Source organism: Macaca nemestrina, chromosome 13, assembly GCF_043159975.1.
Source record: "Macaca nemestrina isolate mMacNem1 chromosome 13, mMacNem.hap1, whole genome shotgun sequence".
NCBI classification, from domain to species: domain Eukaryota; kingdom Metazoa; phylum Chordata; class Mammalia; order Primates; family Cercopithecidae; genus Macaca; species Macaca nemestrina.
This window is the reverse complement of record NC_092137.1, coordinates 33599379-33625101: the sequence shown is the minus strand read 5'-3', so window position 1 is coordinate 33625101 and position 25723 is coordinate 33599379. Positions and strand designations below refer to the sequence as shown.

The 25723-nt window shown below is 38.5% G+C and overlaps 1 protein-coding gene across 1 annotated transcript; it reads left to right on the top strand.

Annotated features, from left to right (window-relative positions):
- Positions 1-524: 524 nt before the first annotated feature.
- On the top strand, positions 525-16002 carry LOC105464820 (family with sequence similarity 98 member A). Its single transcript, XM_011712908.3, has 8 exons — positions 525-680; positions 4199-4347; positions 7476-7610; positions 11159-11343; positions 12356-12436; positions 12985-13101; positions 13958-14125; positions 14211-16002. The coding sequence occupies exons 1-8, from the start codon at positions 628-630 to the stop codon at positions 14886-14888; spliced, it is 1566 nt and encodes a 521-aa protein (XP_011711210.1). The 5' UTR covers positions 525-627; the 3' UTR covers positions 14889-16002.
- The last annotated feature ends 9721 nt before the right edge of the window (positions 16003-25723 follow it).

The window sequence follows — 25723 nt, the reverse complement described above, 5'->3', positions numbered from 1 at the left end:
TGGCTCATCCCTAACCCTGAAATAAAGCTACTGAAGCCACAAGGAAATCATATGGCACGCTATCTGCCCTCTGCACTTGGCCCGTCTACCCGCGTCCTAAAGACGCGAGCGCAAGAACTCTCCCTTTCTCCGTGACCCGCAAGCTAAGGCTAGCACATGCCAGCACCCTACGAAGAGCCACTCGATCTCCTGTCTGGGATGCAGAGACTCGGTTCCACAGCCGACTCCACCCGAGTCCCGAGACTCTCCAAGCTCCTTCCCGGCCCGCCTCGCCCCCTACATTCGCACATGCGTACACCCAATAAAGAGAGCCGAGAGCACTCCCCCTCGCGTGGTCCCCACGCCCAGCTGCCACGCAGCCGGTCCTCCTGCCCTTCTTTGGGCGGCTGGCTTCACTATGCAGTAACGCGCATGTGCAAAACTGCGGGCCCTGCAACTCCGTAGCGGGCAGGGGTGGGGCGGCCGGTGGGACAAAGTGTCTTGCGCACGCTCCGGACATGCGCAGTGCGGGAACTGAGGCGCCAGCTGTCGATTTGGAAGTTCCGGGGAAGTCGCGCATGCGCGAGTGTACGCGTTGCCGGCGAAGAGGGGAGCCTGACGACTCGGAAATTTGAATACCACAGTAGCATGGAGTGTGACCTCATGGAGACTGACATCTTGGAGTCGTTGGAAGATCTAGGGTAAGACTGTCAGGGCACGGGTCTCCCAAGCCCCAGGCTGCCGGCCCCCTGGGAACACCTCCTGCGCCCCAGTCTGAGACACCTGCCTCTCCACGCCGCACCCCGTGGCTCCTGGCTGTTGCTTCCCTTTGGCCCCGGCACCCCCAATGCCACGTCCACTGTCTGCGCTGCTAGCTCGGGGTCCTCCAATCCCAACACCTCTAGGCCTGCCCGGTGCTCCCTGCAGCCGAGCTACCCGCAGCGTTTGTCAGTCATGCGTGTCATTGTCTGGGCTCTGGTTCTCGCCACCCCCACTCCCCGAGCTTCTCTCCTCGCTTCATCCTCCTGCCCTCCCCCTTAACCCCTCAACTCTAAAGGTTGTCAAAGTTGATTCTGCTTTGCTACTTGTTCTCCATATTTCCTGCTCCCATCTTGAGCCCCTACTCCTACCCCACCCCACTTTTCTCAAAATTTCTCCTTTGCCCAGTCATCTCTGCATGCACCCAGGCTTCCCTAAGCCACTTGTATGGGCGCTGCATCTGTTCCGCTAGCCAGCTCACTTGTACATCTAACCTATCACCACGTCCCTGGGAACCACCAGCAGTTTGCCTTGAGTCTGTGATACTCTACCTCGTTGAGCCCCATTAGACCAGGGTCGTCTTCACCCACGAAGAACCTGCATATTTGTTTTGCATTTTGTCTCTCCTCCTCCTGATAGTTATTCAACCATAATTCATCAGTATCCAGAAATTGGAAATAGGGTTTGTTATCTCACTGGGTCACCCAGATCAGTGTACTCTATTAAACTTGAGAACGTGGACCCTCTTGGGCTAAATGTGGTTCCAGAAACAAATTGTATGGTTAGATATTTATCTACAGGTATGGTATCAAAACAAAGTACAGATTTAGCTAGCTGTATTTCTAAGTAACACGTTCTTTATCAAAACTTTCTATTAGGTTTTTCCATGACAAGGAAACTTTTGAGAGAAACCTTTCTTTAGGAAGAAACACCTTGAGGATTCCCAAAGTCTGCCTATTTGAATAATTTAGTACCCTAGTAGAAATTTTTAGGAACAGAAGTAGTCGTGCTTATCATCTGTCTTTGTCAGAGTGAAATAGCATTGTTCTCTTCTTGGAAACTTGCTCTGAATTTTCATAAATATTCCAGACTTTAGGGGGCTTCTTTCTTTCATTAGGGCATATGTTAAAGTCATTCAGCAGAATAGTCTCTTTAGTTGACATCTCAGACTAAATTGCTTGTTCACACATGAAACCATTCATTCATTAGGACTTTTTAAGGAACAGTTGCTTTGTGGCAGTGTTGGGCACTTAGGGTACGAAGTGAGGTGGAAAAGGGGTTCACAGGATACTGGGAAAATACGCTGTGAGGAGCCCTGAGGAGGGTCCCTTTACTGGGAAAGGAAATGAAGTCCTCGAAGCTTCTTTCTGGAATAAATGATACTATAGTACTGAAGGAAGAGTGGAATGAAAGGAAGGGGGTAGACTTTATGAAATGTAGTCTTTCCGCATGGATGGTGGTCACTTAAGAATTGGCCACGGATGCTGTTTCTTCCCATTAATGTCTTTTTTTAAATTTTTGCACTCCTTTTTTAAACTTTTTATTCTTTTGGATACTATACAAGTAATTGTTACTGTAGTAATTGTAATCACATAACTACTTGAGATGGATTGTAATGTAAACCATGGATTTTCTGAAAACTGTTATAAATTTTAACCTTAACTACTTAGTTTGATGGCATTTAAACATTAAAAGTCAGCCTTAATTAATTGAAATGTACCTTTAAAGGATTCACTGAGAAATATTAGAATTAAATGACTCCCTTTTCTATTTATTTATTTATTATGAGATGAGGTCTCGCTCTGGTGACCAGGCTGGTCTTGAACTCCTGGGCTCAAGTGATCCCCCCACCTCAGGCTCCAGAATAGCTGGGACTGCAGGTATATGCCACTGATCCCGGCAAATGACTGTCTTTTATCTCTTACCTGGCACACAGTAGGAATTCAGTAACTACTTGTTGAATAAACTAATGAAGTCAAAATGTGAAACACGAGAAACTTCTAGGCCTAGTCTTTTGATTCCAGTGTCTAATAATATGCAGTTTATAAATCTAGATGCCAGACTACATGTGATCTCATTTTTTTGGTATATGATTTGTTTTCATTCTGTTGCATATACTGTATAAACCTGTAATCATATTTTAAAGGGATTGAGAACTGTCATTTCTCTAACATACCTGTAGTTCTAAACATTATATTACCTTTTTTTTTTTTTTGAGACAGAGTCTCGCTCTGTAGCCCAGGCTGGAGTGCAGTAGTGCGATCTCGGATCACTGCAAGCTCTGCCTCCCGGGTTCACGCCATTCTCCTGACTCAGCCTCCCGAGTAGCTGGGACTACAGGCGCCCGCCACCTCGCCTGGCTAATTTTTTTGTATTTTTAATAGAGACGGGGTTTCATTATGTTAGCCAGGATGTTCTCGATCTCCTGACCGCATGATCCGGCCGCCTCGGCCTCCCAAAGTGCTGGGATTATAGGCGTGAGCCACCATGCCAGGCCTAAACATTATATTATCTTAAGCATATTTACTGTATCATCTTGAGTAAGCATTATTATCAATATATAAGAGAATATAAAGCAATATGAATAATATGTATTTAAGATTACTTGGAGTGACAAAGATCTTATATTTTAGAATATTGGTGATTGGAGTTCATTGTGACTGTCATCTTTTATGAATGTTTGAACATTTAAAAAATTTTTTAAATTATATTGGAATCACTTACAAAGGATTAGGATTTAGACGCACCAGTTCATTAACTGGCCAATATTTATTAAGCTAACCTTGACATTTCTATGGTACTAGAATGTCTTACTAGTCTTAGCTGTCATTAAATTTATAAAAATGATATAAATGGTTAACCGGAAAGTTTTTACTTTTAAAGGAAGTCATTAAAAACCTAACCAAGCCTGGGCAACACAGTAAGACCCCATCTTTATAAAAAATAAAAAATTAGCCAGGTTTGGTGGCTTGTGCCTTCACTTCTCTTCAACCTAGGTGACAGTGCAAGACCTCATCTCAAAATAAAAACCTAATCTAGTTGTTTTCTGGAAAATTTTTAGAAAAGATAACCTAAGTTTTATTTCTGCAATAAGTTACAGTATAATTATCTATTACTTGTTAATTTGCTTTTAATACTCCAGTTACAGTAAGAAAATAAACCTTTTTACAATGAAAGCTTTTAGTAAATGTACAGAAGTTGACATAATTTAGTAGTATATGCGACTCTGTTAGATATTCACCTACATTTTGAAAGGTTGAAATGCAGCTACCATTTAGCTGCTTTTCGTAATGGTTCAGTATAGTTCTAAATTTTGTTTATATTTGCCCATTTAAAATTGATCACATAACTTATCTTTATTAAATTATTGCTTATATAAATAAAACCATAGATATGTTTTATCTGTAATATATTAGGTGTGATTGTATTTTCTTCTGAAATGTAATTTCTTGCTTGCCAGTTACAAGGGCCCATTGTTGGAAGATGGAGCGCTCTCTCAGGCAGTCTCTGCTGGAGCCAGTTCCCCCGAGTTTACCAAACTCTGTGCTTGGCTGGTGTCTGAATTAAGAGTGCTCTGTAAACTGGAGGAAAATGTGCAAGCAACTAACAGTAAGTAAATGTTCACTTTTAGGTACAAAGTATAAAAATAACATTGAAGTATTGTCAACTGAACATTATCAATACTAAAGCTGAAAGTTCCAAGTTTTTTGTAAATGTAAAAAATTTGTTAAGGGGCCAAGATTTTTTTCCCTCCATTGTTTTTAGAGGTGATTCAGAAATTGAAATATCAGAATAAAGTCATGTAACTTAAAAATTCGTGGAGGCTGAAAATAACCCTATTACTGAGAAACAGAAAAAGGGAGACCACAAGCATAGAATATATGAACTTCCTATATTTTGTAAGATGTTAAACGTAAGATCCTAGATTGATGGCTAGAACTAGATACTGGGATATTTTTCTTTTAGGACTACCAGATTCTAGAAGCATCTATAGAATGTAGAGTAAATGCATTATTATTCTGTTATGCTTGGGGAGAAAGAGAACACTTTGTTAAGACATTTTGTTTATCATAAGAATGCATTGTTACATACATCACAGTGCGATCCAGGACGATCAAATTTATGGGTCTGAGAGCTGTTCTGCATTTACCAGTTTTGTTTTCACTGTTGCACTAGTTTGTCGACACTGCAAAAGAGGCAAAAGCTTGGAACCTAACACTCTACCATCTGGTTCCTTCCTGCTGTAGGTAAACCTATAATAGGAGACCAAGGAAAATACCTGTTAACCCACCCTTATGGAGAACTATACATATAATTCCTTTTTTTCCACATAATCACAGTTTGAAGAGCTCACGTTCTTGCATGCTAGTGTGTGTGTGTGTGTGTGTGTGTGTGTATTTATATATATTTTAAATTTTACTTTAAGTTCCGGGATACATTTGTAGAACATGCAGGTTTGTTACATATGGATACATGTGCCATTGTGGTTTGCTGCACCTATTGACCTGTCCTCTAAGTTCCCTCCCCTCACCCTCCACCCCGCAACAGGCCCTGGTGTGTGTTGTTCCCCTCCCTGTGTCCATGTGTTCTCATCGTTCAACTCCCACTTAGATGTGAGAACATGTGGTGTTTTTTTTTCTGTTCCTGGGTTAGTTTGCGGAGGATGATGGCTTGCATGCTAGTATATTTAATGTGTACGTGTTAGTTGCATTCAATTCTAATTATTCAGGAGAGTATAGTGTAACAATAATGACAGCAACAGCTTGCATTTATTGTGTACTCCCTATGTTCTAAACATTTTATATGTGTTAGCTCATTAAACCTCAGGGCAACCCTATGAAGCAGGTTTTATTACTGTCATACCTTTAACAAGAAAGCCCAGAGAATTTAAATACATTGCCTGAGGTCATACAACCTGTAGGGGTGAAGCCTGGATTCACCCCCAGAACAGTAGTCAAGTTCTGAGCCAGTGCGTTTAAACACCATGCTATACTGCCTCTTGACCAGATGTTTCAGAGACTGTAGGAACCTTTGAAAACACCAGTACTAGATGATACCTATTTTTAACCTGGAGCCCCTTTCTCTCAAATGAAACATGATACAGAAGCTAACATGTAAAACAGGTTAAAAGGTGTTCTAACAAAGTAGAGACGAGGTAGCTTTAGCCCACCTCTTTCCTTCTCATCTTCCCAGCTGCCTCTAAAGGAGCTCTGTGGAACTCAAGGGCTCACAGATCACAGTTTGCAAAATATTCATAATGTAGTCTTCCTGTATTACAGATTAGAAAATGGACTCAGGTGATCGAGTGACTCTCTCAAAGTTTGTTAATTTCTTCCCCTTTATGATATTGAATAGAGAACAATCAAAATAATGAGGAAAGAGCTTTGTTTTTCCTTTGGTTCACCCAGTGAACTCTATACCTTTTTTTATATGCTGTAGGAGTACAAGACTGTAAGTCATGTTGGCTGTCTTCAAATTTTGTCTAATTGAGAATGTTACGCACAAATTAAACAACTGGCGCTAAGTACAGTCCTTTGTTTGTTTGTTTTTAGACAAGGTCTCACTCTGCCACCCAGGCTGGAGTGCAGTGGCGCGATCTGGGCTCACTGCAACCTCTGCCTCCCAGGTTCAAGCAGTTCTCCAGGTCAGCCTCCTTAGTAGCTGGGACTACAGGCATGCACCACGACGACTGGCTAATTTTTGTTATTTTTCTTAGAGACGGGGTTTTGCCATGTTACTTAGGCTGGTCTCGAACTCCTGAACTTAAACCATCCCCCTCCCAAAGTGCTGGGATTACAGGCATGAGCCACCGTGCCCAGCCAAGTACGGTACTTAGATGCTGAACCACTTTGTGGTTCATAGAGAGAGGAAATCAGCAAATACACGGGTAAAGTTTCAGCCAAGTACAGGGAAGGTTTCATCAAGGAGCAAGGCCACTGGGCTTTGATGGATGGGTGGGATTTGCTATAGGGGAAGAGAGTAGAGGGCATATCTGTCACAGGGAATAACTTAAATAAAGGCACACAGTGGAAATGAGACTGGCTATTCATGGGACAGTGAGGAGACTGGCCTGGCATAAACAACAGATATTTGTGGAGGGAAAGTAGGTGATTATAGCTGAATATGCTGGAAAGATCTAACCTAAGCAGCTATGAAGAATCTTTAAAAGCAGACAGAAAAAAAATAGATGAGATGAGGGAGGAATTAAGGAGCCATTAAAGACTCTCAAAATAAGGGAATGACCTAATGAATACTGTTTGAGAAAGAACATTTTAGATTGGGTTCAGTGGCTCATGCCAGTAGTAATCCCAGCACTTCGAGAGGCCGAGGTGGGAAGATAACTTGAGGCCAGGAGTTGGACACTAACCTGGACAATATAGTGAGACCCAGTCTCTACAAAAAAATTTTCTAAATATTAGCCAGGCATGGTGGCATACACCTATAGGCCCAGCTATTCCAGAGAGTAAAACAGGAGGATCCTTCAAGCCCAGGAGTTTGAGGTTGCAGGAAGCTCTGATCACACCACTGCACTCCAGCCTGGGCCTCAGAGTCCTTATTTCAAAAAAGAAAAAAAAAAAAAGAAGAAACTTTGCAGTGGTGTAAGAAAGGATAAATTAGAAGGGAAAGAAACTCAAGTTATGAAAATCCTATTAACAATTTCAATTGTATATAATCATTGTTATGCTAATGGAAAAATAATCACTATCGTTAAATAAGATTATTTTAATTCTTAAAAGGTCCAAGTGAAGCTGAAGAATTCCAGCTTGAGGTGAGTGGGCTACTAGGGGAGATGAACTGCCCATATCTTTCACTGACATCTGGGGATGTGACCAAGCGCCTTCTCATTCAGAAGAACTGCCTCCTCTTGCTCAGTAAGTTCCTGGCTACTAGAATATAGCTATTATTTTCTGTTTATGTTTTCCATGACTAGTAAACTGACTGTGTTTTTTTGTTTGTTTGTTTCATTATGGATATAATTCAAAATTCATTTTAAAAGAAAACTTCCTTAAATTTCCAATTTAGGAGCTGAGGGTAGACGTGTGCACTGGTAGCATTATTGTTTTCGTAACTGATACTCTTTCAGTATTTCAGCTTCAGTGGTACTCAGGCTGTTGTGCTTCTCCTAATGTGATCACTGGTAGTGTTGGAGTGATGCTTAAGTGTATGATCTTTACACTTGCATTTTAGAGTAGAAGCACATTTTTAAGTATACTAGGAAGATAGTGTGGAAATAATGGAGATTTTGTTTAAAAATTGATTTCTTTGAGGAGAGTAAGCATTTATAATAGTAGATATGGTTAATGGTTAATGTAAAGTATTTTGTCTTGTTGCTATTTCTTTGTGGTTGGATAATTGGGGATTTTGGTTTTGTTTGTAAATATTCTGGAATAATACTTGGATTGTTCTGGTACTTACTGATCATTCTGGGAAATACATTTTTATGAAAAGTTCTTTCCTTCCATGTTTTTTACATACTTACTACTGTTTTGTCTCTTCACACTGAAAAACAGTAAGTAGATTCACAAATTTTATTACCTTCTATAAACTTTCCAATAAATACAACCTATAGTCTTAACTCAGAATTTATGTAGCATTCTGAAGCACATTGACATTAAGCTTTGGTTAACTGGCTATTGTAGTTCTCATTAGGACAGATAATTCAGAGGATTTAAAAAATATTTGTCTTTACAACTCTGTTATGGTTTCTGAAAAAATGATACAACTTCAGTTTTTAAGGTTCAGTTAAAAAAAAAAAGTGTTCATAGCCATTATACTTAGGCACTAAGTTATTCCAGAATCACTTTTGTAACTTTCCCTTTGTCTGTCAAATGATTGTTATTGTGGGAATGTGCACGTAAGGTTAGGTGTTGCTTTGATACTGATATTGGTGCTGGTAGTTCTTACATATTCATTTAATACTCTTCATATGGTATGATTTCTGTAACTGATTCAATAGCAGTGTACTCAGCTGAGTCTTCCGTTATAGCATTGCTTATCCTTACCAATATTTGGCACTTAGAGTATGTTATCGACGTAGGAAGATAATAGCTGCGTGGAATGCTTACTAATGACCCTGAATAGCTAATTCTTCCAAAAAGTTCAGAGTTTGGCCTTGTTAGCTCTGATACTTATACAAACCACTTTGAATGTAAGTATAAAATGCCTTTCACACTTTTCTGTTTCTTAAGCAGACTTCAGTGAACATTATTTTGGACTCTGGGTCATAATTCTAGACTTTATTTTAATGTGCTATCATCACCTCAAAAGCTTTTCAAGATTATACAACTATTTGCTCTTCAATTAAATGGCTAAATCATCTAGTGGTCACTCACTTTTTATATTCTTCCTATATATATGTACACACTGTTTTCCTCTTTATCTTTGCTTCTGCCGATTCTCCCTTTCTAAAATATTCTCAGTTTGTAACCTCTCTTTATTCTAGCATTTACCTACATGTACTCATTTTCTGCTTGGTCTGTGTAAATATTTCTCATCTTTCGAAGTACCGGTTGTCACATCTGGATGCTATAATTTTACTTTTCCAGCACCCTTACCTCACTAATTCGAATCTTTTATTACATTGTATTTTAGGGGGGAAAACAAACCAGCCTCATTAGAATTGTTGGTAAAATAGAATAGCCTTTGAGTGAGTGGCTGAAAAGCTCTCATGTATCAGATTAAGGACTCTGGCTCTTTATTAGCCTTTTGTGGTTCTCAGAGTGTTACCCTTATGTAAATTAAGTAAGATATCTGAGTTCCTAGTAGATGAAGAACTATTCATCTTTTATTTTTGCATATATTCTTTATTCCTAACTAGATTGTCGGAAGAGATCATCTTTTTGATGTTTTAAAAAATTTTATCTTCAGTGCGTTTCCCAGTGCTTTGAACACATCGATTACGATTAAAGTTTTTTCACAGTAATTATATTGGTAACCTAATTTTGTGAATACCTGAACTATGTTATCCCAAATTTACAGAACCAATGTATTAAATCATATAGTATATGATTTTCTAGAACAAGAGTTGGCAAACTTTTTCTAAAAGGGCCAGATAGTAAATATTTTTGGCTTTGTGGCCCTAAGTTCTCTGTCACAACTACATACCTTTGCTGTTACAGCATGAAAGCAGCCATAGACAATATATAAATGAGTGAGTGTGGCAGTGTTCTAATAAAACCTTATGTATAAAAACAGTGGTTATTGTCATAACGGTGGGGTTTTACTATTTTGACGTTTTAACTCATAAATACAGTTTGCTCTATGGAACACGTTAAGATTTTACAGTGTCAAATCCATTTAGAATGACCTTTCCAGAAACTTAGATGTATTTATTGTTTTAGAACAGGAGTTGGCAGCCTTTCAGAAATGATTTGCTAAAATTATGGACTGTATCCTTCTAGCATTACATTTTGGGTGTAGGAAATTTGATACACAAGTTGACTTTTTTCTACTTCTAATAGGACCTGAGAGCCTTGAAAATATCTTTTTCCAAAACTGGTTTTGTTATAATCTCAGAAGAATCTCATTTTGTCACATAACCGGAAATCCTAAGATTCAAATGATTCTTAATCATCTTTTATAAAAATTGAAATGTCCTTGGGAATGTTAAAGGAATGGGATTGAATATTTATACCTTCAACTGAATTACCTGAAGCAGATTGCAGCCCTCATTATACCAGGCTGAAATCAGCACACAAGGGGATGATACTGACACAAAGGGGACTATGCCAAGAAGTGCTTTGAAAGTTTTATTGTTGTTTTGAAGGGAATGGGGTGAGGAAGGTAGGGGGAAGGTAGTCCTGAGAAGAATATAGATGAAAGAGGGATCTCTTTGAACAGCCAGAGGGCGACATAAGAATTGGAGACCATGGGAAAGGAACTCTTGGGTGCCTTCATGCTTCTCCTGTAAGTTAAGCTTTGACTTCTTATCACTGTTGTTTCACACCTCTTCTGGACAGGCTAATTATTGGGAGATAAGAGAGCAAGGTAGTTTTATCACTGATGCTCACAAGTAGTGAGAAGTAAAAAAAAAAAAAAAAAAAAGTCATTAAAAAGTCGTCACTTGCCACCTTTTCCAAAATTTTTAACAGATGCCAACCCCTGTTCTGGAGGTTCCTTAATACCAGAATTCAAGAATCCAAATTTTTAGATGTTACTTACCTCAATCCTTCGGTTTCAAAGGAGAATCGCTTATTTTAAAATTAACCTTTAAACATTACATATCGCTTAAATACCTGAATTACATAACCAGTTTATATCTTATTTCATTTGCAGGTGAAAGTGGTTTTTCTTTCTTGTTTTTATCCATTCTTGCAGCTTTAACAGTTACATATCATTAGGTCTATATAGTTGTGACTCCAGACTTATGACTATAACTATAGCTGTATCTCATTTTGAAATCTTATTTTGTTTACTTCAGCATACCTCATCTCAGAACTAGAAGCTGCCAGAATGCTCTGTGTGAATGCTCCTCCAAAAAAAGCTCAAGAAGGAGGCGGTAGTGAGGTCTTTCAAGAGTTGAAAGGCATATGTATTGCTCTAGGAATGTCCAAACCTCCAGCCAATATAACTATGTTCCAATTCTTCAGCGGGATTGAAAAAAAAGTAAGACCTTTAGTACCAAATTGTAGTGTATTAAAGGCATAGTCCTACATTTGTTTGAAATGAAGCAATTAATTTAATTTCTCTTAATGGGAACCGAATGTGCATATATTATTAAGTAATTGTTACTAAATGAATTTTGGGTTTTAAATCCTAGATGCCTTAAAGATAAACTAGTATGTTAGTCTTTTCCTAAAAACATGTTAGCATGTTTCTTTTTCAAAAAGGAAACTTTACACTGGTTTGCAAGCTAAAGTAACTAGATATAATGTAAAAAGGATTAAGATTTCAGTCCTTTTAAAAATTATTTTATCATTGAACTTTGATACAGTCAATTTAAAGTCTTTATCATTAAATGTTACCACCCTCCTCCCCATTGACTGGACAGAAAAGGATGTTAATATTTTTGTTTTTTAATCCAGTCACTTCTAACCTTATGCTTCAAATGACAAAATAGATTTGTTGACTGCTAACATAATCTAGTATGTGAAAGGAAATTAGAATTATTTTTATACTACACATTATCAGTTAAGATTTTCTATATAATTAATTAGGAACAAGCTATTTTAACAAAAAATGAGTGGAAGAGAATGGTATTTGTTATAGCAGAGTTATTCCCTGTATGTTTATCTGCTGGACTCTTAAGAATTGGTACATTTGCATTGTGGGGTAGACCAGCACCATGATGCACAAATTTGGCTGAACTCTACAGGGGAGCAGCAGTGTATCCATAGTCCATATTTTCCTGTGTGTTCATTCATCCATTCAGCAAATGTTCATTGAGTGCCTACTGTTGTCAGGCACTGTTCTAGGTGCAATGAAGGACTTCTGTAGGCGTGAGGAGTGGGACCAGTGAGTGTCTTTATCTTGTGGGTCTTTTACATTTGCATTTCAAAACATCCTCCACCTTTGCCTCTGTCAGGAATCTTTTGATGGCAAGATATGATGGGAATTGGGAAGATGAGGATGTTTTACCTTTAGAGTTTTTATTCATTTATTTATGTTTTTGTGTCAGTTAAAGGAAACATTAGCAAAAGTTCCACCTAATCATGTGGGAAAGCCTTTACTGAGGAAGCCAATGGGACCAGCCCACTGGGTGAGTAGTAATCATCTTGAGTAAACTTTGTAACGAACTATAGAGTTTATGATTTTCATGTCAACACTTACATTTTGTGCATTTTAAATTATGTTTTCTAATACGTAGTTTTCTAGTTGAATACCCTTAGAATCATTTTGTGAATCTGAGGATTTCTGCAGAATAATTTTGTGTAAGATTAGAAGCACTTTTCTCATAATTTGTAAATATTTCACACAGCTGATAAAAGTAAACTGAAATTGAGTATGATGCATGTTTCTCATTGCCAGATGGATTGCCTTCAAGCCAAAAACTTCATTGGGCTGAGTTTCACACAGTAAATTATGGGAAAGATAAATAAGAGTTGTGTATTTCACATATTCTTCATTTTGTTTTGAGAATCAGCTTTTTGTCACCTATCATTTCATGAATTGTTAGTATATTATATGGAATAAGAACTTTTGACTGTTAAATTCTGGGATCTCAGTTATGAATGACACAGACGTAGTTTTTGCCCTTTTAAATCAAGCAGATTTAAATTCTAACTAGTTTTTGAAATTTTGCTTCAGGAAAAGATAGAAGCAATTAACCAAGCCATAGCCAATGAATATGAAGTCCGGAGAAAGCTGCTAATAAAACGTTTGGATGTCACTGTACAGTCCTTTGGCTGGTCTGACAGAGCTAAGGTACACATTAAATAATTTAAAAGAGCAGACTATTTATAGACTTGGTCCCTGAACATCTAAACAATTTAGATACTTGGCAACTATGGGAGAAATACATAGAAGACACATGTAGGGATTTTTCCTTAGTGAGTTATTGAGTAGTGACTCTTTCAACTATTCAGCAATAATGAAAACATTTTTCAATTTTCTGTTTTTTAACATACCTGAATTTTACAGTTTTTATTGGAGAGAGTTCTTACTGTGAGAGAAATGGAGTTATTCTGAAAATTACTAAAAAAAAATTGATTTCAAATTACTTGTTTACTTAAACAATTTAATTTGCTAATAGCAGTTAGAAATATTGGATTTAGTATGATTTATAGAGAATTGGAGAATTTGATAAGACTTAAGTTTTTTTTTTCAGCTAAATGAGACAATCCAGGTAAAGACCTTGGTCATTCAGCAGATACTTATTACCTCATAGAAACCAAAGATAGGAAAATTAAAAAGCAAAATTGTTGAAATAACTTTACATTCTTATATTTAAATAGAGAATATGAATATGTTCAATCTGAGACCAATGATGGGGGAACCTTTTTATCATGTTGGCCTCATAACCCTAAAGGGAAGCGCTCCCACTCCACCCCTGCCCTCACTGTCCCTGTCATTCCTTGTTGTGTCAACAAGTCTGGCAGCTGTACTTTTAAGGTAGTTCTTGTCTACATAGGAGCAGTAGTGAGTATATAACTTTTCCTACCATCTGGAGCCTAGTAAATATCATTATCAGATATTTTGGAGACTTTTAACTTATTTAATATGTGTTTCTTATGTCATTTTGAAAATTGATATTTCTCTTTGAACACTTTTCTTTCAACAGAGCCAGACAGAAAAATTAGCCAAGGTTTACCAGCCGAAACGTTCAGTCTTATCCCCTAAAAGTACTATTTCTGTTGCCCATCTTTTGGCTGCAAGGCAGGACTTGTCAAAGATTTTAAGGACAAGCAGCGGCTCTATAAGAGAAAAAACTGCCTGTGCCATCAATAAGGTGATTAGAGTACCTTTAATTTTTTCCAAATGCATTTATTTCTGTTCGTAAAATAAAAGTTTAAAATATCTTTCCTATTCTGTAGGTGTTGATGGGCAGGGTGCCTGACAGAGGTGGTAGACCCAATGAAATCGAACCTCCGCCCCCAGAGATGCCACCATGGCAGAAGAGGCAAGATGGCCCCCAGCAGCAAACAGGAGGCCGAGGAGGAGGGAGAGGTGGCTATGAACATTCCTCATACGGAGGACGAGGAGGTCATGAACGAGGAGGTCATGAACAAGGAGGCGGGAGAGGTGGACGTGGTGGCTATGACCATGGTGGCCGAGGGGGAGGAAGAGGAAATAAGCATCAAGGAGGCTGGACAGATGGAGGGAGTGGAGGAGGAGGTGGCTACCAAGATGGTGGTTATCGAGATTCAGGTTTCCAGCCAGGTGGCTATCATGGTGGCCACAGTGGTGGTTATCAAGGCGGAGGTTATGGTGGCTTCCAAACATCTTCATATACAGGAAGTGGATACCAGGGTGGTGGCTACCAGCAGGACAATAGATACCAAGATGGTGGGCACCACGGTGATCGTGGTGGTGGTCGTGGAGGGCGAGGGGGTCGTGGAGGGCGAGGGGGTCGTGCAGGCCAGGGAGGAGGCTGGGGAGGAAGAGGGAGCCAGAATTATCACCAAGGGGGTCAATTTGAACAGCATTTCCAGCATGGAGGTTATCAGTATAATCATTCTGGATTTGGGCAGGGAAGACATTATACTAGTTGAGGCTACCGAACCTTACATTTTGCTAGAGCTCAAGTAATAGAAACTTAGTTTCAGAATCCTGAATTCAGCACCTATTTTGAATTAATGTGAGACCACAGGTGGCAGGCAGATTCCTGCTTGGCATAAGCATTTGTAGGTCTTCATTCAATTCTGTTGGATTTTTTTATTGGACTTACATAATGCTGTTTATTTGAGAAACACATAACATCTCTCCTTTCTATGAAAAATTTTTTAAAAGGTGATTAAAATTGCCTTTAATTGACCAGTAGACTAATTCCACAGTCAGAACATGCATACTTTTTTGAAGCAATTACTTGAATAAGTAGTTTTCATGTTTTCAATATGCAGTTTTGAAAATGAGGATTCACCTAGACTTTTTTAGATTTACTACTAGGAAACCTTCCTCATATGAATAACCATTTATATGTGTTTTGCTTAAAGTATTCCAATGCCTATTTCCAAGCACAGTTCTGCCCCCGGTTGACTTTTATGCCACGTGTGCTTCATGATAGAACTTTTAGGTCAGTTCCTATTAAATGAGCTCTTCTGCAGATAGCACATTCAGTAGCCTTATTTTGTTGATGGAATACTGTATCATATGCTCTAATCTGAAAACCTTGAACACGGCCAAAATCCATAAAGATTATAAAAGCAAACTAAGTTGTGAACCTCTAGTACATGTAGGCATTTAGTTAAATATAGCAATTCAAACTGACCTGCATCCATCCAAAACAAATTCCTCCTTCAACCTTATTTTTACTTGAAATTTGCTAGAAGAAATAGCAAACCGAAATTTGTTTTATGCATGAGTTAATACCACTGGCTCAGCAAATACAAGTTAGTTTGCTTTAGGCAGGAGACTTTTTTTGTAATGGAAGAAATGCACTACAAAGTTAAGACAGATTTTTGCTAAGTGCAGGAGGCCCTTTATTATTGCTGCAGAAAACAAAAGCCTGGCTGAGTTGATGTTTTACATTCTCCCTTACTGAAATCTACATGACATGATGCTTCTTGCTGGGTTTTTGTACATGTAAACATTGTCAAGCTGTGAAAGAAAATGGCTGGAGGTGTGCTTTGTGTGAAAGGTGAGCAATAAAGTACCTGTTAAGTTCTCTCTTTGGTTTGAGTTTTATTTTAGCTACTGAATTATTCTGGACTCTTGCGTCAAGCTAATGAGCTAAGGCTTTTGTTCCCAAAGATTCTTGAGTATTTCCTTAAAACCTAATTGTAGTGAAAGGTGATTCTTACCCTAAAACCTTAAATAAATAGAAAAATGGCTCTTTCCAGGTTTTCCTTTTGTAAGAAGCTAGAAACCGTCACTACTTATCTCTGGCCACTGGGTGTAGCTGTTGCTACACATACTAGGCAAAAATGTCTCAAGTTTTTAGGGTTTTTTTTTGTTATTTGCTTCTCCATTCTTCCTAAGATTGGGGGACTTTTTTTTAAAAAAAGGAAGTAACTGAAAATATAAACATGTTTGTTAAAAGAGAAATTGTATTTTCTTTCTACTACTAAATTGGGCTTTTTTAAAGAATCAACTCATGCCATTTAAAATAATCTACTTGCTACTGAGATAAGCACATTCTTCTGATAACTAAAACCATCGCTTTTAACTTTACTTGTTTATTTTTCAGCTAACGATTAAATTATTTTAAAATGTTCAAATTTGAAGACAATTTCAAGTATTTTATCATTAAATTAAGGTTTTAAGTTGTCTCGAATGTTGTGTTGGTTTCTTTAAACTGTTAAATAATTATGTTTATATAGGAATTCCTATTAAAATAAAATTGTAAAGTTTCATACTTTAAATGTATCGTATCTTAGGATGTATTTATATTTATTATTTGCTTTGATCTGTTTTGTAGCCTCAGACTCCATAATATACCTAATGAATACAGGTTTCATTCTTTAGAAAAATGTAATTTTGATTTATCTTTATGGTGAATAGATTGTTTTTTCAAATATAAGCATATAAGAAAGCAAATGATACATTTCTCCCTGATAGCTCTGAAATCTGCATCTCCTGCTTCAAACTAGATTTTCCCCCAACATTATTATTTTTTTAAACATTTTACGTTCCGGGTTACATGTGAAGGTTTGTTATACAGGTAAATTTGTGTCACAGCAGTTTGTTGTACAGACTATTTCATCATCCAGGTATTAAGCCCAGTACCCGAAGGTTATCTTTTCTGTTCCTCTGGTTCCTCCCACCCTCCACCCTCAAGTAGATCCCTATCTGTTGTTTCCCTCTTTGTGTTCATGGGTCCTCATCATTTAGCTCCCACTTACAAGTGAGAATATGTGGTATTTGGTTTTCTGTTCCTGTGTTAGTTTGCTAAGGGTAATAGCCTCCAGTTCCAGCCACGTTCCTGCAAAAGACAGGATCTCATTCTTTTTTAAGGCTATATAGTATTTTATGGTGTGTACATGTACCACATTTTCTTTATCCAGTTGGTCACTGATGGGCATTTAGGTCGATTCCGTGTCTTTCCTATTGTGAATAGTGCTGCAGTGAATATACACGCGCGTGTGTCTTTATGGTAGAATGATTTATTTTCCTAGGGATTGCTGGGCCAAATGGTAGTTCTGCTTTTAGCTCTTTGAAGAATCGCCATACTGATTTCCACAATGGTTGAACTAATTCGCACTCCCACCAACAGTGTATTAAGGGTTCCCTTTTCTCTGGAACCTTACCAGCCTTTGTTATTCCTCCCCCCACCCTCCCCGTTCTGAAACCATAAAAGAATTGAGTTTTTTCTCTTGAACATAGATCAAGTTCTCTAGAAACAGGATATTTCAAACCACCAGTTAGTTTTGTTGTTATATTAAAGTTCTTGGGTTTTATATAGAGAGTATCTTTTGATCTTATACACATTCTTAACCTTAACTTGTAGTAAGTAATGATTTACTGGAATAGTGCATATAAGAATTTCTTGGAGAAACAAGCAAAAAATATTAGGAGAGAATTTTTGACATATGAAATCTTAAGCTGTTATCTCTTAAAACAGATACAGTGAGACAGTACCTTTAGTTAATGTTCTGTTTCCTCCTACTACTAGGAACTAGAATAGGATGTCAGTATTCTCTATGAAAACTATTAAACATGTACCACTATCATTTTTATTTCTTGCTCTGTATCCAAACTAATCAAGTGTCCAACTGTGGCAGACATAGAATAGACAAATTCTTGCTGAGGCAAGACATTTGAATCATTCTATATATACTTAATTGATTTCCCAGTGCCCAGATTACCTCCATCCTTAGACTTAAATATTTTTAGGTTGTGCCCATTATGTCTTTCTGGATACTTTGTCTACCTATATTACATCCTTTTGAAAATAGATTTTAAATATGTTTATATTATTTAATCATACCCCCGTCTCCCACCTTAAGTAATTTGGATAGCATTTGATCCATTTGTTTTTTAACAGAGAGGGTTACCTAGATAAAATTTAGGTATTTATTTGTATTTTACCTAAATAAAAAAATGAGTTTACCTAAATAAAAAAATACATTCATCACAGAATACTTAGCATTTTATGACTTTTTATTTTCCTGTTTTTCTTGTTTCTGTCTTTCCTCATTATCATGGTAATAACTAGAAATGCTTTTTTGTGTGTGTGTGTGGTTTCCATATTTGTATACACCAGTGTATTCCTAGGGTTCAAATCACTGATTCAAACAGGTATGCATGTCAGTGTTTGAACTCACTTTTCCCCTTGCACAATTGTAGTCACCTGCAGATGTGTGGTTGTAAGTTGGAGTAAATGTAACTGTTGGTATGAGAACTTCCACAATAAATCATTCCCTGCCCACTAAATGTAAATAAAGAGGCCGGGGGCAGAAATGATAGCGGGGAAAAAAAATGTTTCCTAGGAATCTGGGTGGGGGAGAATCTTGGGGAGAAAACATCTCTTAAAATGATCAGTATTTGTTAAATTGAGTTATAATTTTTTCAAGAAGGAAGAAGGCCTGGCCAGGCACGGTTGACTCACGCCTGTAATCCCAGCACTTTGGGAGGCCGAGGTGGGCGGATCATCTGAGGTCAGGAGTTCAAGACCAGCCTGGCCAGCATGGTGAAACTCCGTCTCTACTAAAAATACAAAACTTACAAAACTTAGCTGTGTTTGGTGGTGGGCGCCTGTAATCCCAGCTATTTGGGAGGCTGAGGCAGGAGAATGGTTTGAACCCGGGAGGGGGAGATTGCAGTGAGCTGAGATTTCACCACTGCACTCCAGCCTGGACAACAGAGGGCAACTCCATCTCAGAGAAAAAAACAAAAAAACAAAAAAAAAGGAAGAAAGGCCTGTAGTTCGGTTCAATAAAAATGAGTATCTGCTATATTCTAGCACTGTGCTGGGCTGAGGTAGAAAGTCCATGCCTTGAGAAATGTCTCAGTATGGACTGAATGACAGAACCAGAAATATAGGTAATTGTAGCATAAATAATAATGAAAGTTCTGTGTGGGTACTAGGACAGCATAGTGTTTCCATATTGTTTATATGGGGTGGAAATTGGCGGAAATTGGCAGAAATTGGAAAGATTGCAGGGGTCAGTTAATAGAGGGATTTCCATGCTGTCCTGAGTAAGTTGGACCTACTTTGTGTACAGTAATATACCAGTAACACGGCATATTCAAGTTTGGCTCTGTAAATTATTGGCTCAAGAGTTAGGGGATAGACTCAAGGAGGGCAAAGATTGGAATCAGAAGCATAGAGCTTAAACTAATGTAGTAGATACAGTAACAGTATAGAAGGGGCGGATTTGAGAATTACGTAGGAAGCAAATACCATAGGAGTATATTAGAACAAGAAATTTAGTATGAACCTTGGTTTTTGGTTTTTGGTTTTTTTGGTTTGTGATTCAGTGGATGATGAACTACCAATTGAAATCGAAATTACAAGAAGGGGGAAAGGTGTGCTGGGGGAAATGATTTCAGTCTGAAACTCCAGAAAATGCCTGGAGGTAGAAGTTTGGGAATGATCAACATCCACTGATTTTTGCATTGAAACATTTCATCAGAAAAATGATTCTGAATTAAACCATCCGAAAAGGGAGGAAAGGGGCAGTGGACCAAGGATGAAATCTTAAGGATTAATCAGTTAAGGGATAGATGGAGCAGGGTCACAGAGTAAGAGGGACACCTAGAGAACAACGGCGTGGAAGCTTGGGGTTGGTACTATGAATGCTAATTTATTTTGTTACTGTTTATTGAGAGCAACATGAGTACTACTATTACCCCTCTTTTCACTTGTAAAGAGTGTGAAGCCAGGATAGTTGAGAAGACTTGCCCATATCCATATAGTTAGTAAGCAGGGGAGCTGGAATAAACCTAGGGCCATCTGGCTCCAGAGCTCAGTAATGCACAATTCCAGATGCTACAGAGAAATTCAACAAACTAGAGTTGAAAAATAGCCATTATGTCTTGCGGCGTTTTTGTGTTTCTGTTTTTTTCTGGTGGCATTTTCAAGAGCAGTTTCAGAATAAAAATGAGGCCAGTTTTCTGGAGTTTAAGGAAAGAATGAGAAAAGAAACCATAAATTTAGATTATAGTTGACCCTGAACAACAGGTCCACTTATATGAGAAAGTTTTTCAACCAAATGCCGCTGTAAAATACAGTATTCACAGGATGTAAAGACCTCCTTATAGGGACTGGCCGATTTTTCATATATGTGGGTTTTACAGAGCTGACTGTGGACTTGACTATGTGTGCATAATGGTATGTGCATTAGTTCAGGGGTCCTGGAACTAATCTCCTTGTGTATACCAGGGGACCACTGTAGTTCTAGAAGCTTCACTGAAAAAGGACAGAGTAAAATAACAGTATAACATTTAGTGGAATGAAGTGATGTACTCTGAAAGGTTACAAAAACCAGGGAAATCTTCAAGAAAATGTAACTGAAAATCTTTAAGAACCCGAAAGTATCAATAACAATTATTTAGGGGTTTAAAGCAAGCATATCTAGTACTGTCTCTCTTTATTTGTTTATAAGTGAATAAATGCATGAATGACAGGCCTAGACTGGAGTGATCATAGCGCACTGCAGCCTCAACTTCACAAGCTCAAGTGATCCTCCCACCTCAGCCTTCCAAGTAGCGGGGTCTACAGATGGGCACCACCACACCCAGCTAAGTTTTTTCATTTTTCATAAAGCCAGGGCCTCGCCATGTTGCCCATGCTGGTCTCAAACTCCTGGGCTGATGGGATCCTCCCACCTTGGCCTCCCAAAGTGCTGGAATTACAGGTGTGAGCCACAGCGCCTGGCTTCTTTCTTTTATTTATGAGGCATTTACAAAATGGTTGAGATAACAGACTTATTTGCAAAATACATGAAAAGTATTATCAAGTCCTCAGAACAGGTAGGTTTATTCCCAGTTATGCAAAGTTCCCAGCACCTATCAATGCATTAGTCAACACCAGCTGTAATATCTCTCAAGGCTTAACTGCTTCAGAATTGTTTCTCTTCCAGTAGAAACCAATTTATGTGGTATGGTGTGGAAGATGATCAATCACAAGTCAACTACAGAGAAATTTGCTTCATTCTAACCCTCAATTATTAGAAATTGGTGAAAAATTTTCTAATGAAATAAAAAGTAAATTACAACCTAAAAGGATGAGCCAGGGCTTTTTAAAAAATCTTATTTATAATGATAATGAAATGTAATAAATTTAAATTTTGTGGTGCCACTCTTAACGTTAACACCTTATCAAGTTATTTAAGTGCTTACTCCAGAAAACATAAAAGTAATAGAAAGCATTTTTCCCCTAGACAGCTACCCTATAACAAACTGGGGCAATGAAATTTGTACCTATGTTAAAATTTGAGAGCGATGGGTGGATGCAACAAACACTTGCCTAACAATTCATTTGAATTGCCAGGAGGCAGTCTGGTACACTAGCTATGTGATGTTGAGCAAGTTATTTAACCCATCATGTTCCAATCTCTAAAGTGAGAGTAATTCCCACCTTCTTAGAAGAGCTGGGAGGATTAAGTGTGATGATCCCTATAAAATACCTACCACAATGTATAGCACATAATACACACTCAGTATTTATTATCAATACAGAAGTAACTAATATTCAGGAACTTCCTAAGCACAATCTTAGGGAGAAATGTCTTTACTCCTCCTGGTTCAGGTTTGGAACAAATGTTGCAGAGAAAGGCATAGCACTCGATTATTGCCCTTCCTACAACTTCAAAACAGCCTAAGATATCCTGAGTACTCACACATAAAGATGGGCAATCTGCTTTGCATCTTTGTTTTGTTTTGTTTTTTGTTTTTTGAAACAGTACAACATGATGTTCAAATTTGCTTTTGTATTCTAGCTTTTTTCCTAATAAATTCTTTTCCGTAGTATTCAGTGTGTGACTATGTAGAATAGAGCTGCTGTGTAACAGCATTGTTAAGGACAACAAAGGGAGTGAGTTGAAGATTGGGTGGCTCATGTTACAGAATTTGTTTTGTTTTGTTTTGTTTTGTTTTTTTGAGACAGAGTCTTGCTCTGTCACCCAGGCTGGAGTGCAGTGGCGCTATCTCGGCTCACTGCAACCTCCGCCTCCCGGGTTCAAGTGATTCTCCTGCCTCAGCCTCCTGAGTAGCTGGGACTACAAGCACATGCCACCACGCTGGCTAATTTTTTGTGTTTTTAGTAGAGACGGGTTTTCACTGTGTTAGCCAGGATGCTCTCAATCTCCTGACCTCGTGATCCGCCCACCTCGGCCTCCCAAAGTGCTGGGATTATAGGCGTGAGCCACCACACCCGGCCACAGAATTCTTTTTATGTCCCTTCAGAACATTCCCTCTCATTGGTCATGCTTTTATTTTCCCATCAAAAACAAAATAGGCTGGGCGCAGTGGGTCACACCTGTAATCCCCGCGCTTTGAGAGGCCTAGGTTGGAGGATCACTTTAGGGCAGAAGTTCAAGACCAGTCCAGGCAACATAGCAAGACCCTATCTCTACAAAAAAAAAAAAAAATTATTTATTTTTTTAAATTAGCCGGGCATGGTGGCACATGCCTGTAACCCCCGGCTACTTGGGAGGCTAAGGCAGGAAGATCGCTTAGGCCCAGGAGTTTGAGGCTGAAGTGAGCTATGATTGTGCCACTGCACTCCAGCCTGGGCGACAATGAGAACTGATCTCTAAAAACTAAAAACATGGCCAGGAGTGGTGGCTCACCTGTAATCCCAGCACTTTGGGAGGCTGAGGCAGGCGAATCACCTGAGGTAGGAGTTCGAGACCAGCCTGAGCAACATGGCGAAACCCCATCTCTACTAGAAATACAAAAATTAGCCAGGTGTGTTGGTGCACACCTGTAATCACAGCTCTTTGGGAGGCCGAGGCAGGAGAATCACTTGAACCCAGGAGGGGGAGGTTGCAGTGAGCCGAGATTAGTCCACTGCACTCCAGCCTGGGTAACAGTGAGACTCCGTCTCAGAAAAATAAAAATAAAAAATAAAAACACAATAAGAAAGTAGAATGATGCCTATGATTTAGCATAGTGTTTTCCAAAATGGAATAAGGAATAGTGCATGAAGTCACTGCAAGAGATAATGCTGCTAAGTCAAGTAAATATAAGCAAGGGAATCAGTTTCTAGATCATCTTTCACGGTTACTTTTCCCCAAAACTAGCTGAGAAAATAACTTTTCCCAGTTTACATAAAGAAGGCATTCTAACCCTTTAAATACTTTTGCACTGTATGTATTTCCCTTAAGGATCAAATTGACCTGTCTGGGGATATTCTGAATTCAGACTAACTAAAACAATATAGGTTAGTTATGTGGGTTGTTTTCAATATAACTAGAATGTTTTATGAAAACAAAATCTATTAAGATACACTAGATAAAATAGATAAACTGATACATGATTTCTTTTACATTTAGAGATCTCTATGCAATAACCTACTTAAAACCTATGCTATCAAATCATGTCATGAAATATTTATTCCAATCACTGTCAATGCTCATTTCATCTTATAGCAAACAATAAACTTATTTAAATTTATGATGAAACATTTTGTATATAAAATTTTTTTTTTGAGACAGAGTCTCGCTTTGTCACCCAGGCTGGAGTGCAGTGGCGCCATCTCGGCTCACTGCAAGCTCTGCCTCCCGGGTTCATGCCATTCTCCTGCCTCAGCCTCCCCAGTAGCTGAGACTACAGGCGCCCGCCACCACGCCCGGCTAACTTTTTGTATTTTTAGTAGAGACGGGGTTTCACCGTGGTCTTGATCTCCTGACCTCGTGATCCACCCGCCTCAGCCTCCCAAAGTGCTGGGATTACAGGCGTGAGCCACCGGGCCCAGCCTTGTATATAAACTTTAAAACGATCAGGTAAACACAAGGGCTTAAAGACCACTAATTTGGTAAATGCCTTTATGTGTATCTGAGGGATACTTCATCATAATGCACTCTCCCAGACCAGAGAGGGGTTTCTCTGAATATGGTATACCAGATCAACCTTCTTTTTCAGACTATAACCTCTACCATTTTCTGTGATAGAACACCACCTTCGAAGTCATTTTAGCTACGGGAAAAATAAGAGTGATGGAAAGAGGATTGTATTAGGAGTTTTAAAAATATTCTTGTCTCAGTTCTGCTAATAACTAGTTCTGGATTTTTCTATTTCATTAAGTGATTATCAAAAGGATAGGTGCACATTCTGCTGCAGTCGGTCCTCACATTTGTCATTGTTACCTTGCCTGCAACCCTTTGTTCCTCTGTGACATAGACCCTAAGGAGGATCCATATCATTCTGTTACTATTATTATTAATACTATTCTTTAATTTTTTCTGAGATGGAATTTCATTCTTGTTGCCCAGGCTGGAGTGCACTGGTGTGACTCCGGCTCACTGCAGCCTCCACCTCTCAGGTTCAAGTGATTCTTGTGCCTCAGTCTCCCGAGTAGCTGGGATTACAGTGCTGGGATTACAGGGGTGAGCCACCAGACCCAGCCATATTATTATTTAATTTTTAAATAGGTTATTCATAGTTCAGAATTCAAAATGAAAAAAAAGAAAGTTATTCAATGAGCTCCTCTTCTCACTTTTGCCCCTCAGCCACACAGTTCCCCTCCCAAACACAATAGTTTATTAGGTATGTGGTATTGTCCTCTCAGAGATATTTTAAACATATAAAGGGAATAGATATATTCATTATTTCCCTCATTTGCATACTGATGATGACATATAATACATAATGTTTTGAAGCTTGGTTGTTTTTAAAAAATTTATCTTGGAGACTTCCTATCAATTTATATAGAGTTTCTTCTTTGTTTAAAACATCTGAATGGTATTACACTGTATGGATATAACTAACTAGGTCTTTATTGGTAGATTTTTGATTATTTCCAGTTATTTCCAATCCTGAACAATACCCTTGTGAAAACTCTTGTTTACTTTTAATTTCTCTTATGTCCAAGTGTAGCTTGAGAGATCACAAATAAAAGCATGGATTCTGGACACAGAGTGCTGGGGTTTGAACCCTGGCTCTACTTATGAGGTGTGTGTCTCTGCGCCTGCTACTTAACTTCTCTGCTTCAGTTTCCTCATCAGGTAAGAACTTTAAGATTAGTGCAGAGATTTGGTGACACGGCCTGTGTAAACTGCTTAGAACAGTGGCTGACATATGCTGTAGCTATTAGTTACTGCTATTACTACTATTGTTATTGTCATTCTCATTTTCTTTAGGATAAATTCTCATATATGTACTAAGTCAAAAAGAAAGAATGTTCCTAATCTTTATGGATGGCCAAAATGGTCTCCATTAAGGATATACAAATTTGTATTCCCAGTGGTGATGTATGAATAGAATGTCTCTCGCACTTGTGCCA

What these genes read in the sequence shown, in the direction of transcription:
- LOC105464820 (XM_011712908.3), top strand. Translation starts at nt 628, where the DNA reads ATGGAGTGTGACCTCATGGAGACTGACATCTTGGAGTCGTTGGAAGAT. An exon ending in TCAGCGGGATTGAAAAAAAA is followed by an intron (nt 11,344 to 12,355) that starts GTAAGACCTTTA and finishes TTTTTGTGTCAG; the next exon opens with TTAAAGGAAACATTAGCAAA. An exon ending in CAATGGGACCAGCCCACTGG is followed by an intron (nt 12,437 to 12,984) that starts GTGAGTAGTAAT and finishes ATTTTGCTTCAG; the next exon opens with GAAAAGATAGAAGCAATTAA.